Source organism: Leptosomus discolor, chromosome 14, assembly GCF_034619465.1.
Source record: "Leptosomus discolor isolate bLepDis1 chromosome 14, bLepDis1.hap2, whole genome shotgun sequence".
NCBI classification, from domain to species: Eukaryota; Metazoa; Chordata; class Aves; order Leptosomiformes; family Leptosomidae; genus Leptosomus; species Leptosomus discolor.
This window is the reverse complement of record NC_141404.1, coordinates 15,659,347-15,671,938: the sequence shown is the minus strand read 5'-3', so window position 1 is coordinate 15,671,938 and position 12,592 is coordinate 15,659,347. Positions and strand designations below refer to the sequence as shown.

Genomic DNA, 12,592 nt, shown 5'->3' with positions numbered 1-12,592 from the left:
ATGTTTGAGCCCTTTCTGCCCTGGCTGCATCATCCTGCCCTGAACATCTCTATCCAAGGGTGGGGAGGCCGTGCCGTGCCCTGTCCTGCGGGGCAGGGTGATGGGGCTGTAGAGCTGCCACCCCTAACGACTTTGCTGCTGCGCTGGGCCAGCTGGCATCGCCAAGTTACGTGTTTTGGTCAGTCCTGCCCTCAGAGAGGGCTCTGTCCCAGTGAGCCCACAGGCTGCGGGATCGCAGGGGAAATCTTCACTCTGGAGATGTGTCCTCCAAGCTGAGTGCTGTGCCCGAGCCGGGGACCCTGCTGTGTTGCACCCAGGGGTGGGTGCTCAGACCCGGCTCCCAGCCCTCCTGGCCAAGTCCCGCGCAGGGCTGTGGAGGGCAGCGAGAGCGGCCGTGAAACTTGGGGGTGAGGAGCTGGAGGGCAGTTAATTTATAACTGGTGTGAGCTGAGAGCCAGCAGCTGATGTGCTGGTGCTGGCCCTGGGCTAACACGCTTGGCGAGCTTGCAGCTGCTTGTTTGCTGTTCTGCCAGCCTGCGGGTGCAGCCCACTGAGGGGGGGTGAGTGCTTTCCAAAGAGCTTTCCAAAGAGCCAGCAAGCAGCTTGGTTCCTTGCTCATCGGGCAGGGCTGCCTGTAAGTGGAGGTGCCGCTCTGCACCAAGCTGGTTACAGGCCCGTTGTGCAGATGAGGTGTCTGGTTTCTGGCTCGACAGGGGCGCTCAGCGAATGTGAGCCAGGTGTCTTGCTCCTGGGTGAGTCCTGTGCACCCTGCTACACCTGAGAAGATTTTTTTTTTTTTTTTCCTTTTGGAAAAGAGGAGGGAGAACCCAGTTCCTTCTGGGGTTTGAAGCAAACCCTACTAGGCAGGGAAGCAGTCTGTGAGTGGTAGCAGGAGCTATCTGCGGCTCCCTCTGTTCGGAGAGTGGCTGCTTTGATTCTTCGTGGAACATGGCCCAGGGAAGACAGAGCAGTGAAGTCTGCCCCTGCTTTGGAAGCTCCTCTCCATATACTCTGTCGCAGGGAAGCCTTTTGTTTCCCCAGTGAGCTGCCTGACTTCAGAGCTTAGCTGGCTTAATTCACGGCCGCTTTCTTCCAGGGGAGGCTCTGTACTGCTGTGGAAACGAAATAGCTTGTTCTTCCTCCTGGCTGAAGGAGAGGTGCTTCCCTTTCCAGTTACCCTGCTCGGAGTCTCACGTTGGATGAGATACGTGGTAGCACCAGTGGAAAGCAGCTTGCTCACAGTTTCAGTGCAGATTGCGAACGGGGAGGTCTCTGATCACCTTCAGCCAGGAGCCATCCTGCAGTGGGCAGCTAACGCAGGCTGCCTGCTGTGGTGTAGGTCTCCTCTGAGGTTAATATTTTGTGAACCGGGTGTTGGTGTTGAGGTTCACCTGCAGCAGCTGAGCTGAACGAGCAGGACTGGAAGCGCCTGGTGTGCAGAGGAAATGGCCAGTGGCTGCTCCTTGCTGCCCGGTGTGGTGGAGCAGCTCTGAGGCTCCTTGCTAAACTGCTCAGCGTTTCATTCCCATCCCTTTGCTCAGGCAGCTTCCCTCTAAAAGCCCTCTCTGATTTTGCCTTTCAGATTGTCTGACCTCCAGCACTGACCAGTAATGCCATCAGCTATGGAGGGCTCGGAGGGGGGAGAAGAAGGGGAAATCTTGCGCTACGACGAAACAGAAGATGACAATGTCAGGTGAGTCCTGTCTCAACATGGCACACACAGAGTCTTGAACAAGGCAGGAGACCTTCAAGGTGAAGGAGTGATCTGTCTCCTCATCTGAAAAGGAGCAAGGGACTCCAATAGGTAATTAATCAAATGTATGTGCAGTAAAATCTGTTTAATCAAAGTGTACTAGAAGGGTGGAAGGGATGGGAAGGAGCCATCTGGCAAAGGCTGACAACAAGCAGTTGTTTTTTAGTCTCTACTATCAAACTTGCATTTCAGAAATGCTTTGACCATTTGACAGTTGTGTTTGTGCCTTCCTGGCTGACGTGAGCCAATTTTCCATGGCTTGCTGAGCGGTCTCATGTGATAGCAGCTTCTTGTTTTGAAAGATGACTCTAGAGGTGAACTCTGCTCCAGTGAGCTGCCTCTCCTGCCTTTGCAGAATACCTGCTGGTCTAGGCAAGGATTTTCTCTTGGAGATTAGTTTTAAAAAAAATAAATTAACGCTCATGTGCTAAAAGCCAAGGCTTCAGACTTGGAACACGGGAAGGGTGAACAGGGTGCTTTCCAGAACACCCAGATAGGCTGGTTGACTTCTCTTGGACTTGCCAGGCTCAGTTTCATGAGAAGTTGATGCTACCTGGCTCTCCTGGCATGTCCAGGCCTTGTCTAGCCTGCTGGCTGCAGTGTTCAGCCGCTCAGTGGGTCTGGAGTGTTCAAAGTCCGTCTCTCTGACAGCTGACACAGACATCTGATCTGTGGCAAACTAGTCATGAACCCCATTAAGGTGCACTTTGGCATAATTTTGAGTGAGTGTAGGTGTTGAGAACTCTGTACCAAACTCCAGGTAGGTGCAGTGGCTGTTACCTAAAATGATAGAGTTTGGTTTTTTTTTTTTAGAAAGGCAACTTGTGGAAACCTGCGAAACCAGTGTGATTCAGGATACATAAACTTTTTCAGGGCGTTCTTGCCCTGTTTTGTCGTTTGGCTGTGCTCTCCTCTCCCGCAGTTGATACCCAAGTCTGAAAAGCTGGGGTCCTGCCTGTGTATGCATCTGCTCTCGCCTGAGCCTTTCTCCTTCCCCAGAGTGACCAAGGAGGATACCACTGAGGCTCCCGTGCCATTTAGCCTCCCCTGGTAGTTGGTTTTCATACACTTGAGGCCTCCTTTTGTGGTGGTGTTGGGGCTCACATGGATGAGAAGTGAAAGTAATGGTGCAGGGATCAGAGGATCCTTGGCAATTGCTTCAGCCTCCTGGGTCTGAGCCCCTGGTGAGCCCCAGCCCTCCCAGGATGTCAAGTCTGGGTGGCACTTGGGCACCCGTGTCTGTGGAAGGAGCCTGTGGCTGCTGCCACCCTGCTGCTTCCTCCTGGCGGTGCCAGCCTGTGGGGCTGAGGGATCTCGCCTTGTACATTCTCCACTGGGACCTGGGATGGTAGGGAGTGGGGAGATCCCTCCCAACAGGGACAGGGCAAACTCATGACTGCGTGTGGGAGTGGGGTGAAAGGAGCTCTCCCTGTTTGCCTGCAGTCCCACCGACCTTTCGGAGCTGCTGAAGGAGGGGACGAAGGAATCCCACGACCGTGCAGAGAACACTCAGTTTGTCAAAGACTTCCTGAAAGGACGGATCAAGAAGGAGCTCTTCAAGGTGAGCGCTGCTCTGCTCCCGTGGTAGAGAAGCTCTTGGACGTATCCAGTGCCTGAGGCAGACTCTGAGGCAGAGCCCTGCAGCTCTGTGCGCAGGGGATGGGGAGGAATCCAATTTCTAGGGGGCACGCTTAAAACTACAGGAGGGCCCTTGTCCAGGCCTTTTGCCTGACGTATCCTGCAGCTGGGGCCCAGCAGGGTGAGGAGCCTGCTGGCCCAGCATAAGTTTGATTAGCTGGAAGTGCTGGGCTTCTGGCCACTCATCTGCTGACCCCTCAAGGCAGGTGTGGCTGCAGCGCAGGTACTAGTGGCATAAGCTGTTCAGGAGTGAAATCCTGGTGGGATTACAGCACTGAATCCATCTGGTGAAGACTGGGCTGTTTTCTGTAGACTTCAGGTCAGACTGCTTTCTCTTCCCTGTTGGGTCAGAGCAGCACTGTCTGAACCTGAAGATCTTGGCATTTGCCTGCTGTAACACCAGGCAGCTGGTGGTAGTTGTACCTTTTGGATGAAGTTAGTCCCTATGCCTTGCTGTCAAGGGGACAGGAGGCCCAGAGCACACGGCTGGCCACACTGGACGAATTCTTAGCTCATGCTCGGTAGGCAGTGTTGTTATGACCACAGGTAGAGAAGAGCCTCTGATCTTTCAAGTGACGCGTGCCTGGTACGGGCTCTCCAGGCTGGTTTTCTGTCAAGCCTGGGGGTTTCCTCCTTGTTTACCCCAACTCCGTGCAGGGGGGGGAGCAGTCACAAGGTGAGACATGCTGGTCTAGTGAGTGGCTTCTCACGTAAGCTGTGCTTTGTCCATAGCTGGCCACCGTGGCACTTTACTTCACGTACTCTGCTCTGGAAGAGGAAATGGATCGCAACAAGGACAACCCAGTCTTTGCTCCTCTGTATTTCCCGCTAGAGCTTCACCGGAGAGAAGCGTTGGTCAAAGACCTGACATATTTCTATGGAGAAGACTGGAAAGAGAAGATCCAGTGTTCAGAGGCAACTCAGCACTATGTGGACAGAATCCATCATGTGGGACAACATGAGCCAGAGCTGCTAGTGGCTCACGCTTACACACGCTACATGGGGGACCTCTCGGGTGGCCAAGTGCTGAAGAAAGTAGCCCAGAGGGCCCTGAAGTTGCCCAGTACTGAGGAAGGGATTCAATTCTACATGTTTGACAACATTTCCAATGCGCAGCAGTTCAAGCAGCTCTACAGAGCGAGGATGAATGCTCTAGACCTGGACAAGACCACCAAGGAAAGGATCGTGGAAGAGGCCAACCAAGCCTTCAGATTTAACATGCAGGTACTAAAGCCCTCCAGCCCCTGTACGTGTACGTGCTGCTGCCTTTGGGTCTGGACTAGCTCTTGGGCCCAGATTAATTCAGTCAGACTGCTCTTGCAGGCAATAGTTTGGGTCTGAGACCACCAGAGCCCCTCCTTCTTGGGGGAGGTGGGATTCTAGTTTGAATAGCTCTTCTGCTAGCTTCTGGAGCTGTGGGTGATGCAGGGCAGAAATTCCTCCCATGCTCCAACACCACAGCCGAGCCTTCGATTAGGGCAAAACTGAGACAACTTCACGACAAGATTCCCCTGGGCCGTGTGGCTCTGAAGCAGCTGGGGTAGCAGAGCTCTTGCTCCAAGACAGCCTCAAACAGTTTGAACATACAGCACCGCGCTGGTTACAGTTCATCTCCTGTCTCACGCCTGACATGTTGCCCAAGGGCCAAAAATGTCTGTAGCCTCTTGTTCCTTCCCGTGGTATTTGCCTTTAATAAAACCTGCCTGAGCTGCCCCCCCCTGCCCCAGGGGGATGAACATAGTCTTTGCTACTGTGGGAAAGCTTTAGTCTGGGCCGGTGTGGTTTAAGCTGGACAGAAATGTGGTGGGATGTGGTTGGCTCCTTTGTCAGGATCCTTACAGAAACCCCTGGCAGCGGGGCTGGAGGGGCTGCCTGACCGCTGCCTGAAGGGGAGCAGTGAGCCCCAGAGAGGGTCCGCAGCAGGGAGGGGAGAGCATCTTGCCTCATACTCCCACCCGCAGCAGGCTGGGAGGCAAACCGCAGAGGGATGCTGCCTCTGGCTCCCTCCTGGCTCCGACTTGATGCTCTTGGCATGGGCTGTGCCTTCCCAGAGCCATAGCATGTGCCAGCTGTCACCACAGGCCTGCCTGCAGGGCGCGCCGAAAGGAGTAGCTGGGCTGTCTTTGGGGGAGGGAGGCAGGAGCGGCTCCTGCCGTGGCTCTTGCCTGTTCTCCCGAGGTGTGGGTGAAAGCTGCCTGGCTCTGCCCGCTTCACATGCTCGCCGTGACTGCTTGCAGGTGTTTGATGAACTGGACAAGCTCGGCAGGGCACTGACAGACGAAGCCCAAGACGGAGGCGTTCCAGTCTACGATGGGACAGGAGACCTGCGCAAATGCCCTTACTATGCGGACAAACTAGGTGGGTCTGGGCAACCACAGAGCTGCCGCACGCGCGTGGCGCCAGACTGGCAGCACTAACGGCGCTTTCTGTGTCCCTGCAGGCAAGGCAGGACCTGGCTGCCCCTATCACGCTGCCGCAGCCCTGGCGAAGCAGCCCCTTGTGCAGCTGATCCTGGCAGCCTGCGTGGCCGTGGCAGCAGGAGCTGCAGCGTGGTACCTCATGTGATGGGGAGAGCAGCGAGGGGCTCTGAGACACGTACCCTGTCCTCCTCCGAACTGTTCCCTTGCTCTTGGTGGTAAGCTGGCTGCAGGGTGCAAGTACGAAAATAAACGGGAATCCTGCGGGGTTGTCAAAGACTCTTTGCACACCAGTAACGCACGCGCTGTAAGATAATGGCTTTAGCTGACTAGGGTACAGGACTGAGCCGGGGAGAGGATTCCACTTCAGCACGGCCCTACCCCGGCTGGGGCAGCTGTTAAGGCTGAGATGTCTTGTCCTGTGCTGGCAAAGGCTTCGTGTGCGTGGCTTTCCATCTCCTCCCCGAGAGCAGGCGCTGGAGGGAGTTTCCTGCCGCGGGCTGCAACGTGAGAGTGTCACCAGGCTTTTCAGTGAAGAGCCCTCTGTCCTACCCTGAGAAACCAAAGTGGCTGTGCTGGGGGCGGTCCTTAGCTCAGAGGAGCGTCCTGCTGGGGGCCGTGTACTGGGGACCAAATCTAACTGGGGTTGAAGGAAGCTCCCAGGGGTGGGAGTATGGGGGTGACAAATGTGTATTGTGCAACACTGAGGTTGTGGGTTGTCGTTTGTTTTTCTAAAGCCTTGACTGGAATAAAAAGTTGCAGTGCTGTAGCTGGGGAGAGCCAAAAGCACGGTGGGGAGGAGTGAACTGTGCTGTGAGGTGGAGGTGTGGGGGGATGGGGGAAGGGGTGGGGAGGAGGTTAACGGGGAGGAGTGGAGTGGGGACAGACTCCTGTGCTGCTGTACGTGTGTCTTTGACTCACCTGGGCCCAGACTCTCCTGCGCTTACCCCCCACCCTGTCCCTGCTGCCTCCCCTGGGCTTTCCCCCTGCTCGAGGGGCACAGCCAGGCACTAGCAGGGCTTGGGGCTTTCCCCTGGCAAGGGGCTCCTGCGCTGCTGGGGGAGGTGCTCTGGGTGACACAACTGCCCCTTACTCTCTGCTTTCTGGCCCAGGGCCGGGCCTCAGAACATCCCTGGGCTTAGGAACAGCTCTGCCTTCCTCTAGCCCCAGCCAGGGGCTTTTGCCTCTTCAGCTGAGTGCCTGGGCCCAAGAGCAGGGGCAGCCCCAGCTGCAGCTCAGGGAGGGGCAGGGGAGGTTCCTGTCACCTCCAGGGCCTCTCTTGCCCTGCCCTGGGCTGGGGTAAGGAAGTTGCTGGTGTTCCTCCAGTGCTTGGCACTGCTGGGCCCTGCCCCTCCCTTCTGTCCCTCCTCAGCACCCCTAGGGCAGATCTGGGAGAAGAAAAGACTTAGACAAGTTCAGGGTCTGTTATTTATTTACATTAAAAACTATGACTAGTGCCACAGTTCTACCTCTGAGCAAACAGCAGCTGCCTGTGCAGGCCAGGCTGCGTTCGCAGACCTTCGTACCGAGAGACCCCCCCGCTTCGCTCTGGGGGCTGCATGCTCCAGCTGCCGCGGCTGCGGGCCAGGGGAGGGGGCAGGAGGTGCAGCCCGAGAGGCTGAAAATGGCTCCCAGGTCCTCTTGCCCTCGTCCGTCACAGTGCTGTGGGCAGCTCCTGTCACTGCCTGCTTGCCCGGTATCAAGTGAGTTAAACTAAACCCCTACACCCACATGCAACGAGGAACCCCACAGGGTGCAGCCGTGGTGGGGGGCTGGACGGGTGCTGCAGGACGTGGCTCCGCAGCAGGTGGGCACGGGTCTGCTCCAGAGCTGTGAGCCAGCTGCGGCCTGGGAACAAACCTCTAATCTACAGCGCCGGGGCGGGCGGCGACATGCCGGGTGCATTTTTTGCTAACAGTTTGCCAGATGGGTGAGGAACTGCCAGGGGCTTTCCTTCCCCGAAAGAGCCACGGCAGGGGCTGGGAGGAGGCGCATGCAGCTGGAGCAGCCGTGGCCACCCGGCACTGGTGGCCGCTCTGGCGGGACGGAGGTGCTGATCAAGGGTGCAGTGCTGCCGCTGTCCCCGCGCTGTGCCTCGAAGGCGGCTCTGCCCGCCTCCCCTTGGGAAGGGGCTTTGCCCATGGGCTGGAGAGGACTGTGAACCACACTGAAACCTGGCATATGTGGCCCTGCCCTCCCTGAGCCACCACTGGGCCCCTTCCTAAACGTGCCACAAGGGCCATGCTGCCTCCCCATGGGCTGCTTAGGTCCCCACTGCTTCCCTCCTGCAGCAGCTCCCTGCATGTCCCTGCAGCCAGGCACCCCCTGCGCTGCAGGGGCAGGGGGGAGGCAGGGGTGGGTGCCTCAAGGAGCTGCTGCTCTTCCCTCGGTTGCTTCAGGCACGAGGGGCCTCACAAGCACCCCGGTGCATAATGGGGTGCAGAGGGATGCTCCCCCACACGCACACACACTCCTGCATGCTGCAGGGCAGCCCCGCACACAGCAGCTGGGGCCTGGGCCCACCTCCCCCATGCACCCGCACCAGCGTCACCCTCCCACCCGTTCACAGCGAGGACCGGAGCGCGGGGAAGGTGGGCGCAGCTCTGAGCAGGAGGGAGCTGGGGAAATGCACACACACGCCACGGGAGGAGGGTTAAGCGAAGAAGTGTTGCACACGCGTAGACTAGGATGGCAGCGGGAGAGGGGCCGGTGGCATTCCAGCGGCTCGGGCTCCCAGGGCGCTGTTAGCACATGCGCTTGTACGTGTAGATGTAGGCCTTGCAGTTGGGACACGTGTGTGTCACGTCCTTGAAGTCATCGAACAGGCAGGGGATCAGGCAGCAGCAGAGATCACACCTGGAGCACAGGAAGAGGCAGAGTGCGGTAAGCTCAGGCAGCCCCTGGGCACATGGGGTCGGGGCATATCTGGGGCTCACTCTAGGGCATGGGGAGTACTTGCCCCTGGGAGACAACCCCGACCCCCTGCTGAAGCACCCTGCCCCTGGGGTGTGCTGCTGTGCACCGCCCAGAGGGATGGGAGAGCCTGAGGAGACACAGGCAGGCACCGAGGCTTGACCTACCTCACTGCTGGGGCAGGGGGCTAGGGCAAGCGCCCCATTCCCCTCCCACAGCCCCCAGTGCTGCCAGCCCTTGGCTGTGAGGGACCGTGCCACTCTGCAGTGCAGCAGGTTCGGGGCTGGGGGACAGACAGCTCCTGCTCTGACGTCAGGTTCTACAACAGCTCTTTGAAAGTGGCACCTTCCCCTCCCCTGACAGAAGCTCAGGTCTCCAGGCACTGTCACCCCAGGAACCCAGCTGCTGCCCCAGTAACACCTCAGTGCCGAGGTCCCCGCCATGCCCAATAGCTCAGCCAAGGTCACCAGCATTGGGGGCACCAGAACCAGGGCTGAGCCCTCACCATCACTGCAGGGCTGCTGGCATCAGGGAGACCCCAGCTCTCAGGCAGCACCTACCCCACAAAGCAGCAGAAAAAGCCAAGAAGGAAGCTCATGAGCCCGATCTCATAGGTGATCTTGGTGGTGATGGCTTGCTGGCAGTGGGGACACACCGTCTGCACAGGGGCACCCTGGAAGATCTCTCCCTGCAGCACTGTCACTGTGGTGGCAGTCCCTGATGGGACGAGCACCGTCGCCGTGTGGCCGCCGGGAGGCGGGTAGTGGCCCGGGGCAGGGTAGTAGCCCATAGGCGGGTGAGGGCCTGGCGGGGGGTAGTAACCTGCTGGGAATGAGACACACACACAGGTGAAGACCTTCATGTGCAGAAGGAGAGGCCAGATCCATATGGGGGCAGCAGGACACCCTGCTCCAGGCTGCCCCCCACCCGGAGCAGCCTTGCTCCTAGGCCCTAAAAGCAGCCCCCAAGACCCTGTTGTCCCCCCCTCACTCCCTGGGGCGCCGGGAGACACGTGCATCATGGGTGTCCTTGCCCATCGCCAGCCCTTGCTTCATGCAGCCCCTCGCTGTACTCACCAGGCGGCACATAGGGCCCGGAGCCATCTGTGGGCATGTGGGGGGGCACGAACCCCGGCTGCGAGGGTGGCTCGTATGGGGGTGGCCCAAATTCAGGAGGGGGGATGGGAACCCCCTGGGGCTGTCCCACGACTGGGGCGACGCCATCTGAAAGGAAACACAGAGTCAGCAGCCAGGGCAGGAAGGAGCAGAGCTGATGGGGAGATGGTGGTTTGGCTGAGTGGTCTGAGGGGCTGGCCCCAGCAGGGAACGGGGACACAACACGGGGTGGGTGGCACCGCCTCATCCTCTGGGCCACATGAAGCCCAAATTCATCCCACATTACCCACAGCAGTGAGCAGAGCTAGGCTTTGAGCAGGGAGTGGTTTCTGCTCTTGTCACTGCCCCTGGGACCTCCTGCCTCTCCAGAGGGTGGTAAGGTGACAGATGGAGCGGGACATCACATCACCCTCCCCAATGCGCTGCATGCCACGGGGCAGAGCTGCAAGGAGAGGCCATGGCCAGGGCGCTCCCAGGGAAACCACACTTGCTTGGCTCCTTCCCGCTCAGCAACGTCACCCCAACACCCCAGAGCAGCTGGGACCAGCCCCCCTCCAGTACCTGCCGCAGGGGGTGGGCCGTGCTTCTCTTCTATCAGCGGTGCCGAGGGGCCTCCCGGGTAGGGTGGCGGAGGGTCGTTGGACATGGCTCAGCGTGGCCCTGCAAGGACAGAAGCCTTTAGAAGAGACACCAGCCTTTGGCTGCACACAGGCACCTGCCCGGAGCTGCACAGTGCTTGGGGAAGGAGGTGGCAGGTAACGGAGGGGTCCGGAGCTGGCACCGCCACTGCACCGGCCTCAGCACCCAGCGTGGGCAGAAACAGGGCTGTGGCCCCAAAGCTGGGCAGGCTTCGACCCAGGCAGCGAATCCAAGGTGTAACATCTTCCTGCCGGCTCCGCAGGGCTTCCCCTGTAACGCCCACGCGTGGGGCACAGCGGCTCATCGGTGGGGCTCACGGCTGCAGGGCCCGCACGCCGGGGCAGTACTGGGCTAGAAGCTGCTCTGCCAAGCTCCTCGGTACCAGAGATGGGGAAGAGCTGCCCACATTGCCTACAGCCTCCCAACTCCACCCAGCAGACTGACATACAACGCTGTACCCCGAGGGGATGGCAGGTCCCCCTGAGCCTGAAGCACAAACTCTGGGGCAGAGGGCACAAACCCACAGAGAGCATCTCTAAATACTCTCCAGTGAATTAAGGTAAGACCATCTTTAACAGCTGGAGACTTTATTTTACTTGGGGTAAAATTTACCTGTCCTCTTCCTTGCAGCAAGGAGTTCAGAGGCCTCGACAGAGCAGAGAAAAACAATTCTTCTGAGTAGCGTAGTTTGAAGCTGGCTTACCCCACCGAATCTGTGTGACAGGAGACAGCAAGCGAGTTACAAAGTGCTACAGGGCGGCCTTGGCCGTCACGACAAACGTCCTCCTCTCCCTGGTGCAGGCATGGAGAGAGCGGCTCTGGGCAGGAACCACCCCACGTGTGCCCTCTCAACGGCAGGCACGAGGCTGTGTGCGTCCTCAGCACGTGGGACCGACATGCTCTGAACACCAAGGAAGTGCAACGGCATCATTTCCCTGTTTACTCTGGCTCAGTTATAACTGGTAGGACGTGACTAAATTGGGAAATACCAACAAGAGGCTGTTCACTCGGTGCTTGGGAAGGCTGCCATCAGGCATGGGACGCAGTGACATTGCTGTCAGTGCCCGTGAAGCAGTGCTAGGAGCTCCCCTTGTGGTCTGAGCAGCTACCCGAACGTCCCATCCTTTGTACCAGACAAGCCAGGAGCAAACATGACCCTGCTTGTCCCCTTCCCCTTGGTCTCCTGCTCTCCTCGAAGCAGGTCAGCATGCTGCGAGGACGGTGCTTTCTCAGCCGGTCCCACAGGTCCCACTCCAACAGCTCCCCACCTGAGCGGGAAAAATGCACCCAGGCTACAAGCAGCCCACAAAAATCCCATGGGCACAAGCTGTGTGGCTCTGGACCCCAAAAGGCAGCCAAAGCAAGCCCTGCTGCCACATTGCCCACCTTGAGGCACAACTGGCCAGGCTGCCCTGCAGCCCTGGCGAGGTTCGAACTGCCTGCTCAGCCCCAGAGAGCTTGGGGCCGAGGGATGCCAGAGCGGGGCCAAGCCAGGCAGCACTCCCCTGGGGTCACTGCTTAGGGAGGAGGAGGCAGTGAGGCTCCCTCCAGCCCTGGCACCAACAGCACATGCTGGGCCACTTGCCTAGGACATGCCAACCTCCACAGCACGGCACGAGCCTCCAGGGGCACCAGGACAGGCAGCGAGCGCTACCCCAGCCCCACCTACGCTGTGTGCCCGGAGAGGTGCCCGTGGAGCACAGCCACTTCCAGCTGCGGCTCCTGGGTCACGCAAAGCCAAGGCCTCGGCAAGCACAGGAAGATTCATCCCTCCCTGACCTGCTTGGCTTTGCTTTGTTCCACTCCTGTTTTTCTAACCCATGTTCCCTGCCTCCGAGCAGCCCCCTGGAAGGTGGCAGGAAATCTAATCAGGTCACAGGTCTGCGGAGCAGCACCATTCCCCGCTCCCGATCGCGGAGCAGCACCATTCCCCGCCTGCGGAGGAGCGTGCCTGTCCCCCCAGGAGCTGAGCAAAGCCCCAACACGAACAGTCTCCCCAGGATGTCTGTATCTACTGATATCTACTTATATTTTCCCCAGAGGTCTGAAGTGGTATGCTGCAGACATACAACTTCAAAGTGTAATACTGGGGCAGTTGGGGGTTATATTCCTCCTGC

General features: G+C 58.7%; 2 protein-coding genes across 3 annotated transcripts; one reads left to right on the top strand and one right to left on the bottom strand.

Annotated features, from left to right (window-relative positions):
* The first annotated feature begins 1,537 nt into the window (after positions 1-1,537).
* HMOX2 (heme oxygenase 2) lies at positions 1,538-6,577 on the top strand. Its single transcript, XM_009952434.2, has 5 exons — positions 1,538-1,693; positions 3,197-3,314; positions 4,124-4,615; positions 5,629-5,749; positions 5,832-6,577. The coding sequence occupies exons 1-5, from the start codon at positions 1,611-1,613 to the stop codon at positions 5,954-5,956; spliced, it is 939 nt and encodes a 312-aa protein (XP_009950736.2). The 5' UTR covers positions 1,538-1,610; the 3' UTR covers positions 5,957-6,577.
* A 1,805-nt stretch (positions 6,578-8,382) lies between these two features.
* On the bottom strand, positions 8,383-11,117 carry CDIP1 (cell death inducing p53 target 1). 2 transcript variants are annotated; one of them, XM_009952435.2, is made up of 5 exons: positions 11,088-11,117; positions 10,398-10,496; positions 9,798-9,944; positions 9,282-9,546; positions 8,383-8,664 (listed from the first exon to the last, which is right to left on the bottom strand). In XM_009952435.2, exons 2-5 carry the CDS (start codon positions 10,480-10,482, stop codon positions 8,553-8,555), a joined length of 609 nt encoding a protein of 202 aa, XP_009950737.1. In that variant the 5' UTR covers positions 10,483-10,496; positions 11,088-11,117; the 3' UTR covers positions 8,383-8,552. The 2 variants fall into 2 exon arrangements, with proteins under 2 accessions (XP_009950737.1, XP_009950738.1); XM_009952436.2 differs by having other exon boundaries at positions 9,282-9,543.
* Between the last annotated feature and the right edge of the window lie 1,475 nt (positions 11,118-12,592).

Coding starts and splice junctions, on each gene's coding strand:
- CDIP1 (XM_009952435.2), bottom strand. CDS start 10,482: ATGTCCAACGACCCTCCGCCACCCTACCCGGGAGGCCCCTCGGCACCG. Junction 9,945..10,397: donor CGGCCCACCCCCTGCGGCAG/GTACTGGAGGGG, acceptor GTTTCCTTTCAG/ATGGCGTCGCCCCAGTCGTG. Junction 9,547..9,797: donor CGGGCCCTATGTGCCGCCTG/GTGAGTACAGCG, acceptor TCTCATTCCCAG/CAGGTTACTACCCCCCGCCA.
- HMOX2 (XM_009952434.2), top strand. CDS start 1,611: ATGCCATCAGCTATGGAGGGCTCGGAGGGGGGAGAAGAAGGGGAAATC. Junction 3,315..4,123: donor TCAAGAAGGAGCTCTTCAAG/GTGAGCGCTGCT, acceptor CTTTGTCCATAG/CTGGCCACCGTGGCACTTTA. Junction 5,750..5,831: donor TTACTATGCGGACAAACTAG/GTGGGTCTGGGC, acceptor GTGTCCCTGCAG/GCAAGGCAGGACCTGGCTGC.